We start from the raw sequence: 13,744 nt of genomic DNA on the forward strand, positions 1-13,744 counted from the left end.
GGTAAGTTTATGTTTAAAGTTATTCCGCTGCTTGGGTAAGAAGAAGAGTATACCGCCGAATAGGACTTACTTATTGCTCTCGGATATCTTGAGCCTGAATAAGAAGAGAATGAGGATGAAGAGTTTATCGATCTTTCACAGGAAGAGTGGGATAACAGTGAATTCAATCTTAATATAAGTTTACCTCATTGTTTCCTCTGAGAGATGAGATGTAGGTGTATTCAATTTGGTGTCGCAAGGTAGATGGTAATCAGGATCTATGACGAGATCTATGACTAAAATGGTCGATGAGCTCGCCGTAGATCTACTAACAGATTTATCTGTGGAGAGTTTTTAGTTTAGATATAATTCATTCCAAGTATCTTTTATGATTCTAAGATGTTGATAAAATTAAACACAAACTTAAATAAATCTACATCTTTCCGTCTACAACGGCAACGAGTGGCCCTGTTTTTGAAATAAAAAGCATAAGCTTGCAAAACATACTGACTGGAATTGACAGCACATATATTACCAAGTAATGTATTCAAAATCTACGCGATCGTTGATATAGCAATTACAATGAAATTAAATGATGCAATTCCCGATTTCGTATGTGATATGACAAGTTTAGTTTATTTTAGTCTATTTTAGCGGGACGGTTAAGTTGTTATAAATGACTGATCTTAGGTTATGTCCACATGTCCTAATGTTAAAATAGTTACGAAATATGTTTGAAAGAAGACCGTGTTGTGGATTTTAAATATAAGCAGTTTAAGAACTGAACTAAAGCGAAAAATTTCGGATGTAAGATACAGAATGCCGTGAATAATTCACCTATAGCTTTGAAGTTATTTTTAAGATTTTCTTGGGTTTTTCTTTTTCAAAAGCTACCCTTAAAGATTTCAATATTCTAAACGTGTTCCTTTTTCTCTCAGGTATCTATTTCAGTCTTTTCCATTTTTTTTGTTTGTTTGGTAAGCTCTTAAATACATCATTTCTTTCTGAGGTTGAAGTTGATGCTTAAGCGGTTTCAAGAAAAATATTTGATGGACGTATAAGCAAACTTAAACTAACTATTTTCCCCATTTCCTTAAAACCGGCGCTCGATAAATTACAAATTTCTATATTTGTCTTTTTAAAGAAATGTTGAATTTCTCGGAGTTTATTAAAATTATCAACTTTTCAAGAATTTTTTTTTAAAAAAAAAAGAATATTGGTATGACGAGTTTAAAATTTTTATAGAACCTTTTTTTTTTGAAACATAAGTTTGAGACATTTAATCGATTAGTAACTCTGCTCTGATGAAAGGTTGTAATAAAATGACATAAGGAATGCAAGGTATTCTAAAAGCTTTCCAAATATTCTCCATTATAATTGACAACGTTTCGACATTTTTCTGGTTTAGCCATAATGTCATAGGCGACTTATTTGGTTTCTGGTTGACAAACTGAATCAAGTGGTTTTTTTAAGCTTCTTTTGAAACCAGCTTAATTCTATTGAGAAAATTCTACAGAATTCTGAATAGGTGATAGTCAGAGGGTGCTGTGTTTGGATTTTACGGTTGGCGCAACAAAATTTCCCTTCCAGGTTCTTGCAATTTTTAATGGGTTCTTTAAAAAGTGTGTGATCGGGCGTTGTCAAGATAAAAGATAAAACCTTTTCTATTATTCATTTCGAACCATTTTCTTTCCATGGCCTGGAGTAATCTCTCTAGTTATCCACAGTAGACTTGTGAATCAATTGTCTGAAAAACTGGAACAAAGAAGACAGTTCGATGGAAGATTCCTTTCCAGTTCCACTACACACGTAACATCACATTGTTCGACATCAAACATCGCTTCGCGATTGCTTGTGACGGCTCACTATTGCTTATCCACGATTTTCTACGCTTTTGATTGTTTTATTTGATCCATCTATCAGATGTTAATTCGGTCTATCATGTTTTTCACGCACGACCCATGTATCAAGCTTATTTTTTGTAGCCAGCTTTCTGTATATAGTTCAAAACAGTTTTGTAGCCCGTGCTAATGTCTATATTGTAGGACATTTTTGAAGAATTTCATCAGCTTTTTCACTGATTAGACAACCAGAGCTTGAATCATCTTTCAAAATAAAATCTACCAGAACGAAAGCAAGCGAACTGTTTTTTCGTGCAGCAGATTTTGATAAAGTATTTTTACCTTTTATTGCACAATTTTTTTAACCTTTGCAGCGTTCTTTCCTTCGTCGTAATAATATAGCAAAAAATTGCGCAATTTTTCATTTCTTTTCTCCATTTTCGAACGATAACAACTTTACAGCCGCTACACAAATTTTGATGTTAAGACACAAATAAAATGTCCGAACTGTCATCTTTCCTACAAGCGCTTAACTCTTTCATGCGCTGGGTTGTTGTATAACAATAAATTAAACTAAGCTTCCCCAATTTAAATGGTGCATTCTAACCAATTGAAAACAATTTTATTTTATAAAGGAGAGTTAAAAAAGGCTATAGAAAAAGTCTACTCTATTATTTCGTAGTACCACTGTCATTTTGTAGATGATTTTTTATGAGTTATGTTAGTTACGGAAAAATAATTGGTGCATGAAAGGGTTAATGGTGTTGCTGCGATCGGTGACGTCGTCTATCGACGAAAACGCCACGAAAATTTTCCCAAAACCAATATATAAATTATTTTAAATTTGAATGATTTCAAATTGGCACCTATACTGTCAGATTCTAATCTTAATTTGAGTGAAATTCTAATCGCTTAAACATTTTTATTATTTAACTTTATAGTTTCCTATAAAGAAAATAGTCAACATACGGCTATTCAATAAATAATCTAAGGTAGCCCACTTGAAGTCCAACGTTAAATAATATTATCGTTCAGCACAATAAGATGCGAAAAATGTGAGCGGAACGAAAGAAAGCAACTTTAACAACTTGCAAACTTCGCACTAAAATCCTTATCGCGTCGACATAAAAAGCTTGCGTTTGGTGTCACCATAGCATAGAGAGAATCTAAAAACCATCATGACTACTGCTATTTCCATGCGGTCAATCTCTAAAAATATCTAAAATATTAAACATTGAATCAAGACACATTTTTTGTATTAGATCGATTAGATCGTATTAGTCCTGGTGAACTCGATCAAAAATACAAAACTGTGTCTTGATTCAATGTTTAATATTTTAGACATTTAAAAAATGTGTTATATTTTTTACAATAATATAATACTTTTTTCTACGGCCCATTTATCTCTGCTTCTTTCTCTTAAAAAGCAGAGATAAATGGGCGTAGAAAAATGTAAATCTTAGACCCATTAACTGATAAAGTAAACATGGATCCGTTTAGTAAGTATAAAAACAATGGAGGAAGAACTAGCTGCTTTAGTTCTGTTTAGATCTTTTCTTGGTCTGATTTTAGAAATCTTTGACTGTTAAAAACAGAATTTTTTTGTCTAATAAAACTAAATCCTGTATGCGTCCCTGATACACAAGCACGAACAAATGCAAATAACATTCAACAGAATCGTTTTTGTCAATTTTGTTGTAAAACCAGTTACTAAATTTTGAACAAAAAAGTTAAGATATAAAAATGCATGCATAAAAGATAATTTAACAATTTTGGTAAATAAGGGTTTCACTTGAAAACTTCTCAGTATTTTTATAAGCATTTTTGTAAATAAGGGTTTCAAGTTTTTATTCACGTAAAATTGAGCAATTACTGAGTAAAAGCAGTTGCTCATTTTTATTCACCCGGCCTAGGGTTCTCACTTGAAAACTCCTCAGTATTTTTATAAGCCTTTTCATTTTTAGGTATTTTTGGAATCATTTATTTATTTTTTGCTGTTTGATTATGATACTTTCAGGAATATCAAAAAATGCCAAATAACAAAAGAAAATACATTAAATCAGAAAAATTAACATTTGTATGATTTAGAGAAAGAATAGTATAAAGATCTGATATTTCACTATAAAATGCTCATACCGCTTAATAATATTATATATTAGGATATAAACATTAAACTGTAGTTACTCTTAATGCCCTTAGGGCCCTGTATCCTAAATACTCTTCTACTGCCAACTCTAAGATAAATCATCACCCCCCCCCCACCCCAATTAACAACAACCTTGTTGTATAGGCCTGTTAGTATTGTCATGGTTTGTAGTGACTCTACTCTCATGTTGGTGATCAGACTTTTCTAATGTAATTAATTTATAAAGTGAAATCAAGATCACATTTTGTAAAGCTGCCAAATTAAGAGTTAATTTGAAATTAAATTTTCAATAATATCAGTTAACTTGGTTTATCAAACAACTTCATACAACATGAAACAATTTTTTGATGGTGATGTTTTTTACTCCATTAAATTAGTAGTTATACAATAGGATTTAAATTTAATTTTACAATATTAATAAGTAGCTAATTTTCGTATTACATTAAAAAATCAAAATTAAATACCCAATTTTTCAGAAGGAAACTAACTAAAAATGCTCATCTGAAATTTTTGTATTTTTATCTAATGATGTGCTTGAATCCAGATATTCATGTTTTGTTAGAGGCTCTTTCTCATTTACCTCTAATCCTTGTTGAGGGTTTAGATGTCTATATAAACTGTTTACAGTATAAAGTTTCCCAAAAAATGAGGGGTCAAAATGAGAACTTTCGCTGACAATTACTGCATCACTTTTCAAAAATTCGCTCATGTGTAAGTTCTTTAGTTCTCGCAAATGTTTTATCATCTCCTTACTATTCTCTTTTTTATTTCTAAGTTGAATCTTGTGAAGTTTTTCCTCTAAATAAAATGAACTAAGAGTTAATTATTGATAAAAAGTTAATTTGATAAAAAAAAGTAACAGAATTGAAAAATTTAACTTTATTTTACCAAAAAGAAAAAAAACAAAAAAACAACCTAGTATCAAAGAATAGTCAAGTCCTGAAGGAATCTTATTTTTCTTTACACTTGGGAATTTGATTGTTGTAATAAAGTCATTTTCAAATCCTTTATGTATTTCTTCATTTGAAATTGATGCTTTCTCTGTTAAAAATACAACTTTATTGGTTGTAGGTTCTTGTTCTGTTAACCACGCATCAGCATTAGTTTGCATCTAAAAACTAGTTTATAAATAAGTCAAAAAAACTGATTTTAAAATAAAAATTACCAAACAATAAAGGTACAGCTACCCATTATTGTTAATTAAATAACCTTAAAAATCTTAAACAATCCTAATAATTACTTAACTATTCCTTTCGTTTTTTAAGGGTCACAGCTTCAAAAAAGTTATCACTTCTGCATTACCAATAAATAAACAAAGTTAGTATTAAATCATGTCTTGTGTAACTTTTAAAAAATCAAAAATGTTAAATTAAAAATAAAAAATATTTAAGTGCACTAAAAAAATTATCATAAACAATGGAAGAATAATTGTAGCTTAACTTAAAAAATTGAATTGACATTTAATTGTGACTTTAGTTTTTTTCTCCTTTAAACTTCAAACGATTTCGGTTTATGCTGACTGTTACGGAAACAGGTATGGGCCAGGGTGCAAAATTCCTAAAAGTTTTTTTAACGTAAACTATCGTTATTGAGTTTAATGGCCGGGAAAGAAGTCTACGCTAACGAATATCGTCACAAAAGGGATTTCTGTGTGCATCAATGAGCCCCTTACTTTAGTAGAAATTCATAATCTGAGATCCGATTTGAATTTTCCATTCTTTTCTTAAAATAAAATGATATTTATTCTATTAATTTCCTCACTATCTTATGTTGAAGGAAATCTTTGTGGACCTGAAGGATACTACGCTTATGATTTACTTAGGTGAGCAAAGCTAAAGTGAAATTTAGAATTACTTATTTTTTTATTTGTGTTTAGTTACTGATTTTAAATTGTAAAATGAGAAATAAGTTTAATAGCTACTGGATATTGTCAGATCATCTTTGTTTCCTAAAAGCTAAAATACCATAAATTACATTAAAAAATCAAAAGATATTCTACTATATATACTCTTTTGATCATAAAACTTAAGTCAGCATTTGATGAGTGCTGAAAAGGCAATTTGTAAGTTAAAATATTCTAAGTTTAATATTAAATCTCTTTTTCAAAAAAAGCTTTTATGAGCTTATTTATATTTTGTTGCTATAAAATAAATATAAGATTACAATTATTAACTTTTCACTTTTTTTAGCACTGTATGTTGAGGTTTTGAAGAGAGAAAAAATATATATTAGCTAAAATTTGTTGTTAAAATGTGCAGTCAACATCTGCTGATGTAAATTCTATTATAAAAATTTATTACCTTTTGGCTTTGCCTTATCATGTTTAGTCCCTAGAAAAAAAATTTTGCTTTTATTAAAATTGCATATAACAAATATTTGCTGTGGCAAACATAATAAGTGATATAGATACTATTTGCTGTAAGGATTGGATTGAGACTGTATGTATACAAGTGTTGAGTAGTTTGTAAAACTCATGTTTATTAATTGCTAAATGCACTGGCATTTGTGTAGCAGTAACCAGAAAATTTTATGGTAGAAAGCTGTAAGCAATAAGTTAATAGTCTAAAATTAATAACTATTTATAGCTAAAAGAATAATAATTTACTGATATTTTGGTTGTGAAGTTATAACATTTTAGTAAACTTAGAATAAATTTCTTTGTAATTTTAACAAGTTCTTGTACTTATTTTATAGTCCAAAGTTCTGGTATGTTGATTTGAAATCTACAGAATGCCCACCAATCTCTCAAGACTTTATTAACAAAAATATTTCAGTGAATGAAAGTTTCTGCCGAATTTATTTCAACTTATGCAATGATATGAGCTATCAATGTGCAGGTACCGTTTGTGCTCGGTATTTAAAAACGTTAGACTATGTAATCATACTTGGTGAAAGTAGTGAAGATCCCTTTAATGAAGGTTCATGATTTATGTTTCATTGTTTTGATGTTCTTCTTTTAGTTAAATGTTTTCATAGAATTTATTAAAGTGGTATCATACTTATGTTGACAAAAGTAGTTTTAATTTTTGCTTCATTTTTATCTATACTTTGATTATACAATGAAAATTTGTTCAATCATATTTTTAGGTCTAAATTCCTTTGAAGTATCATATCAAGGAGAAGAACTCCCATGTGCTAAAGGCATGACAGAAGTAGAGACAAAAATAAAATTCTCTTGCAATCAAAATGCAACTTGGAACACAACAGCAGTAGAAGCACATGGTGGTGCAAAAGCACCACAACCTTTTGTTTCTTTTGACCAAAATAGTTGTCAGGTAATTTTTGGAAGTATAAGTCATGTTTTTAGCTCAACAAGTATGTGATTTGATTATTTCAAAATAGTATTATTAAGTTTTTTTTTTCAGTCTGAATGAGGTCATTGTAGGCAAATTGAATGACAGTTATAACTGATTGCAGTCTAAGTTACAGCTAAAATGAATGTTTTGTATATCTTTTTTGTTTGTATCATTAGATACTTGTAGGATTTGATACTTGCATCATTTAACACTTGCATCATTTAGCACATAGTTCTGATTTAATAGAACAAATTGAATTGTTAATAGAAAGAAGCAAGGCATTGACATAAAAACTTTATTCGGTTCCAAAAGTGTTTTTTAAAATTCAACTGTTAGATATATTTATGGTTAAAATTAGTGCTTGTTAAAAGCAGTGAAAGTTTAGAGTACAAAACCCTAGTTACAAAAAATAATATTAACATATTTAAACATCATTAGCTATCCTAGGTAATGTTTTAAAATGTCTCTTTTATCATTTTTGAAGGACCTTCAGAGCCAATAAAGCTTCACAGAATTTTCTTGTTTTCTCCCAAGCTATTGTTTTATACTGGAGAAACTTAAAATATTTGGATTCTAAGAGTTATTTTTATGTTATGCAATCTTTTTTTATGTACATATCTCACATTAGTGCAGTAAACTCCCACTTTTTCACTGAGATGTTAAAAATTATTCTTTCTGGAGATTTGCCCCCTTCAATTTGTTTCATTTGCAAGAATAAAATTATATCCAAAGATTCTGCTTTTCAATTTCTTTATCATCCTCAGCAATGTAAATGACAGTGCCATGAGCAAACATTCTTGCTTCATTGAAGAAAAGGAGAAATGCTAAAGGACCTACAATAGATCCTCAAGGTACCCCACAAGTAATGGTTGTTCATCTGATAAATAGCCATTAATTTCTAGGGATTGCTTGCACTTAAATAAATAGGAACAAAACCAGTCAAGTTCGTATGCTCTTAGTTCATAAGCATAAAGTTTACTTACTCTAATATTTTTGACAATACAGGTGGGCTAGATCTTGTTTGGTAGTTGTTTGAATCATTTAGCAATCCTAATTTGTATATAGGGATGATTTTTTGCTTTTTTCTAACCAGCAGAGATTTTTTCTGTTCTAAGAGATAAGTTTGTAATATGGCTAAAATAGCTGATAGCTAAAGTAGAAGTATTATCTTTCAAAAAGAATTCTGTGCAAACCAAACTTTTATTGCATTTTACATATTTAAGCTGTTTTTCTATATCTGTTTCTGAATCATGTTTAAAAACAAACTTTTTAAGTAATGCATCACTTTTTTTTTTCTCTCTTAAATTCAACCGATAACCACGGAAAAAATCCACCTTTTACACGCTTTGTAACTAATGTTGTATGGATATTAATAGTTTTAAGTATAATAGAATAAAGAAAAATATGGGGTAATTGAACATCTGAGGTGTCATATAGAGTTCCAATTAAAAAAGATTAAACTGATCATACACTTAAGTTGAGTTATAGAGTTTTAGTTATAAAGATCAAGTTGACCATACACACATTTTTTGTTGTAGTTTGTGTTATTTCTGCATTTTATTACATAATGAAGGTATTTTTTATAATTTACCTTTTGAGAGCGTCCTATCATATCGGTCTTATAGACTTAAAAAAAAAATGTCTGTTATTGATAAATTTTCTGGTTTGTTAAAGTTACATAAAATAAAGTTTTTGAGTCTATTTTTATTCTTGTTGGCTGAAAATAATAAAAAATAATAAAAATTCATAACTATTTAATTTCATAAATTAGATGTATTTAGCATGATTTGAGAGACAAATTAAAATTAGTTAAATATAATTGCTCCCAATTCCTGAGGGAAGTAAGCAGTAGTTAACAAACAACGTTTTTTTGACATAATTTCTCAACATATACATTCAATATTTAAGCACTAAAAGTCTTCGCGTCTCCTATAACATTTTTATTTATATAATAGGCTACCCACCTTCCAACTCCTGGTGTTCGATTTTTTTAATAAAGTTATATTTTGGAAAAGAATAAATGTTGTTATTGTTTAACTCTGATTTATGTATGATATTTGTTTCAGTAATAGCAAAAAAGGTTAAAAAATCCCTATTTATGATTTAAAAATACATTTAATTGATACAAACAACAACAGCAAAAAAAAAAAAAAATTTAAAAAAAAACACAGTTTTAATGAAAAAAAATTTTTTAACCGTTTTTTTTTACAAACATTCTATTTCGCAACACTTATGAAGACGTTTTATTTTTCACAGTACTCTCTGATTTTCAATTATTCGAATGCGTGTCAAGTCTCACCCAAGAACGAAAAAAAATCTACCACTATAAGCAACGGTTCATTTATCCTTATGCTGTAAGTGTTAAACTCACATCTTTAAGACGCTGTATAAAAATTTTCTTATCTTTTCAAATTAATTAGATGTGAATGTGAGTTATCACAGCTTTTTGTTCTCTATAGAGTGATCCCTGGCTTTGCACTCTACATGCTCTTAGGTGTATTGTTCAACTTAGCTAGAGGAAAAAAAGGAAAATTCGTGATCCCTCATTTAGAATTTTGGGTGCAGCTGCCAGATTTAATAATGGTGGGTATCTTGATTTTTTTTTTTTTGTTATTTTTTTTAAAGTTTGTTTCAAGGACTTGCGATGTCTCTGCGCATGTAAATTCAATTTTATGAGTTTATCGTTAAAAAATCATCGCGGTAACTCTCATCGCGGTAGTTTCGGAAACGTAAAAGTAGTGTTTATAAAGTTACGGAGAAAAATGTTCTTCGGTTTAGGACGGGTTTGCATTTACGATGGCGACGATCACTTGCCGTCACGAAGATCGCTTTCCACAAGAATATCAAGACATCGAATAATCCAGATACGAAAAATAGGATGGTAATTTATTGGACAAGCAGCGTAACTTGCTCATCTTCACAGCAAAAGACTTTTTCGCTTTTTCACATTTAATAAACCAATGACGTTTCTCTTGTTCTACTGTTGCATCGACAGTTTCGTAGAAGATACGGAAAAGGTTTCATCGCCTTGGAAACGGTTTATGTCTTGTGCGTTACACTTTCTTCTAATCCGAAATTCTGTTGGACTATTTTCGTAACCAAGTTATTTGCGTACTCAAGCACACTTTTATTAGGTCCAAATTTTGTTCTTAAAGTAAAATTAAAAGGATATTAAGAAAAGGTTTTATAAAATCCTCTTCGCATGCTTGTGATCTCGCGCGTTTATCGTAAACTTGCGCGCCTATTGTATAGTTAGTACTTTTCTAGATAAATTAAAGTTTTATAAAATGTAAATATTTACAATTTTTAAAGAAATTTGCGTGCATTTATTATCTTTGAAAGTTCTTTGAAGTTAGTCGAAAATATTTTCATAATTTTTTTTGCTTTTTTGAGTGTTTTTTTATTAGTTTATAATAATTGCGTTTAATTGAGTTTAACTTGGTAAAGGCGGTTCATGTTCCCAAATCAAATCAAACCTTTCACTCAGATTTTATCTCTTTTAAAAACTTTTCTTTTGATTGAAATTTTTTCTTCTGACATCCTAAGCGTAAGTTTCTGTATTCTTGTCATTTATATCGCCTAAGTTAAAATTGTAAACTATTCAATTTTTAATGTAACTGATGGGGATTCTTAGTGTACGCGGTTTTAAAGGGATGAACGTTTGCACAATTATAAAATGCTAATTGTTTTCTAACATTTACAATGAAAAAAAATAGCGGTGCAGGATGTTGAAGTTTTTTTTAATGATTAGCTGTTGAGTAATATAATTTCAACTTAAGTATTGAAGTAACTACGACCAAATTGCTTTAAATCAGGGGGTCAAAATAAAAGTTTCAAAAAACAAAACCTTTGAGGTCCAAAATATGTAATGCAAATAAAATGACAAATAAAATGACAAATAAAATGACAAATAAAATGACAAATAAAATGACAAATAAAACGACAAATAAAATGACAAATAAAATGACAAATAAAATGACAAATAAAACGACAAATAAAATGACAAATAAAATGACAAATAAAACTGAAAATGACTATTATTACAACTCTCTCAAACCATTACAAAAGTTTACCAGAAAATTGCTACTCTTTAATCGAGTAAGATCTTTTTGTACTATGAAAAGATAGTTTAGCCTTTGAGAAAGCCTGAGCTAAACATTTAAAATTTCTGCAACATCTGATGTTCATACAACTTTTATCATGTCTCTCAAAAGTGTTGGTATTGTTTTTTTTTATTGCTAGCAAATCAGTGGCTCAGTACATCATGATTTTATAAAGACGTGGGAAAATTTGGATTGCCTCTAAATTATAATTAACATCTTCTAAATCTGAGCAGCATCTTCTGAAAAAAGTCATTGAGTAAAAATAGTATCCACGTGAGTTTCAAGAAAAATAATTTGTGCTGAAAAATAAAGAAATTTTCTTGTTTGTTTTTCGATAACTCAATTCTTGTGTAGAATCACAAGAAAAATAATCGAACTTTAAACACCTAAAGTATATCAGATAAAAAAAAAGAAATCTTTTTTCCTATGAGTTATATATTTATTTCAGGAATAACATTGAATTATCCAATAAAAATTTAAAAAAAAACTCAGTAATAGCGAAGAAATTAGTGACAACTGTCAAGGTATACTTGGGTCGTTAGGAAAGTTCGTAGAACTTCCCTATAAAAAAAAAAAAGAAGAGTTTTTTTTAATTTTATTTTATTAAATGTTCAAAATAATGTCCATCGTTATCTATACAAAGTTGCATCCTTTCAAGCCATTTGTCAAACGTTTTTTTATACTCTTCTTTGGGTATACTTTGAAGTAGCTTCGTTATGCGAGTTTTTTGACTTTCGACGTCAGTATCGTCATAAAGATTTTTTTTTATCAAAACGAATAGCCAATAATTGGATGGAGCTAAGTCTGGTGAGTATGGTGGGTGGCGAATTATTGTAATTCCAGCTTGGTTTAGACAATTTGTGACGGTTTCAGTCACATGGGGTTGAGCATTATCATGGAGAAATTTGAAACTTTGAGTGCCTGTTTTAGGTCTTTGCTTATTTATTTCGCATATAAGAGGTTTCAAACAATTTTTTATATAATATTCCCTAGTAATGGTTTCTCCCTTTCCAACATAACCCAAATGAACAACACCTGTTGTTTTGAAGAAGATGTAGAACATGTTTTTCGGCTGAAACCTGTCGCATCTTACCATAGTTCTTGGACTTTCACCTTAACCGACCCAACTAGCGTTAGCTGACTTGTGTCCAACTTGTCTCAAATAAAACCACGATTCATCCCCTGTAATATTATCACATAGTCTCCATGGGCCGTTTCTGAAAAGGGCTAAATTTTCCTTACATGCCTCAACTCTATTCTTGCGATTTTGATCGGTTTACTCGTGGGGTATCCAACGTGACGTTAATTTTCTTTTTTTAAGTGCGTTGCGAATGATTTCGTTGATTGTAAAACGATTAATCGATGTCAGGGCTTCAATTATATCATGTGTTGCATGCGGATTTTCTTCAATAATGGCTTGCACACGTTCAATATTCTCAGCTGTATACATGGTTTAAGGGTGCCCTGAGCGAGGATCATCTTCAAGACTCTCTCTACCATCTTTAAATAAAGTAGCCCACTTGCCAACTGTATCATATTTTGGAGCTTGTTCACCATGAACTAAAACCAATTCATCGGTTATGGCTTGTGCTGAAACTCCAAGTAGAGCACGGGTTTAATATATGCTCGATATTCAAATTTTTCCATTTTTAAATTTTTTCTTTTAAACGTATATAATAAAATTTAAATAAATTTAATAAACATTCAAAATATTTCAAAAAGTACTTAAAATGTTCATAATTAAACACAGTTTAAAATGATGTATAAATATTTAATTATTTCCTGTCTCATTGTATCTTTATAGATGAAGTTCTACGAACTTTCCTAACGACCTAAGTATTTTCATTCAAATCAAATATTTTTGGTTTTAAATTTCAAGCTAACTTTATCAAGTGTTTGCCAATTATTACTAAAAAATTTCGAGCTCAATTTTCTCTCTTTTCTATACCATATTTTTTTTTTCTCTACCATATCTTTTTATCTCTACCATATCTTTTTATCTCTACCATATCTTTTTATCTCTACCATATCTTTTTAAATTACAGAACTTGATTGTACTTTGATATATATTTTAACTATCCTATTACCCGACTTGTAACTAAAACAAATTCTCTGCTTTCAGATATCGTGTAAAATACTCTCATGTAATTTTAAGATATTTATATAAGTGTAAATAACTGTTGCGAGTTTAACATATCGCGAGGTTAGAATTATTTTGTTCTATCTCCCGTTTTAAAAGTTGGGAGAAAATGAGTTGTTAATTTTAGTAAATAATGATTGCTTTAAATACACTCTTTTTTACAGTTTCTTTTCTAAATAATTTGTTTCAACATAAATTATTTAAAGCATAAGTTATTATTTCTTTAAAAATTAAAGCTA

At 29.6% G+C, this 13,744-nt stretch overlaps 2 protein-coding genes across 2 annotated transcripts; one reads left to right on the forward strand and one right to left on the reverse strand.

Annotated features, from left to right (window-relative positions):
- Positions 1–4,306: 4,306 nt before the first annotated feature.
- LOC149893502 (uncharacterized) lies at positions 4,307–5,341 on the reverse strand. The gene is made up of 3 exons (XM_090087673.1): positions 5,212–5,341; positions 4,882–5,084; positions 4,307–4,764 (listed from the first exon to the last, which is right to left on the reverse strand). Exons 2-3 carry the CDS (start codon positions 5,075–5,077, stop codon positions 4,454–4,456), a joined length of 507 nt encoding a protein of 168 aa, XP_089943799.1. The 5' UTR covers positions 5,078–5,084; positions 5,212–5,341; the 3' UTR covers positions 4,307–4,453.
- A 178-nt stretch (positions 5,342–5,519) lies between these two features.
- LOC145188014 (cation-dependent mannose-6-phosphate receptor-like) lies at positions 5,520–10,985 on the forward strand. Its single transcript, XM_090087596.1, has 6 exons — positions 5,520–5,788; positions 6,661–6,884; positions 7,054–7,241; positions 9,519–9,616; positions 9,722–9,845; positions 10,041–10,985. Exons 1-6 carry the CDS (start codon positions 5,700–5,702, stop codon positions 10,119–10,121), a joined length of 804 nt encoding a protein of 267 aa, XP_089943722.1. The 5' UTR covers positions 5,520–5,699; the 3' UTR covers positions 10,122–10,985.
- The last annotated feature ends 2,759 nt before the right edge of the window (positions 10,986–13,744 follow it).

Source organism: Hydra viridissima, unplaced genomic scaffold (assembly GCF_058129835.1).
Source record: "Hydra viridissima isolate aposymbiotic clone 2 unplaced genomic scaffold, HvirCarnegie_v1 scaffold_1, whole genome shotgun sequence".
Classification (NCBI taxonomy): domain Eukaryota; kingdom Metazoa; phylum Cnidaria; class Hydrozoa; order Anthoathecata; family Hydridae; genus Hydra; species Hydra viridissima.

Excerpts from the sequence above, each read along its gene's own strand:
- LOC149893502 (XM_090087673.1), bottom strand. The coding sequence starts at position 5,077 with ATGCAAACTAATGCTGATGCGTGGTTAACAGAACAAGAACCTACAACC. Across the intron at positions 4,765-4,881 it reads TGACTATTCTTTGATACTAG|AGGAAAAACTTCACAAGATT; the intron begins GTTGTTTTTTTG and ends CATTTTATTTAG.
- LOC145188014 (XM_090087596.1), top strand. The coding sequence starts at position 5,700 with ATGATATTTATTCTATTAATTTCCTCACTATCTTATGTTGAAGGAAAT. Across the intron at positions 7,242-9,518 it reads TTGACCAAAATAGTTGTCAG|TACTCTCTGATTTTCAATTA; the intron begins GTAATTTTTGGA and ends TATTTTTCACAG. Across the intron at positions 9,846-10,040 it reads AGCTGCCAGATTTAATAATG|GACGGGTTTGCATTTACGAT; the intron begins GTGGGTATCTTG and ends TCTTCGGTTTAG.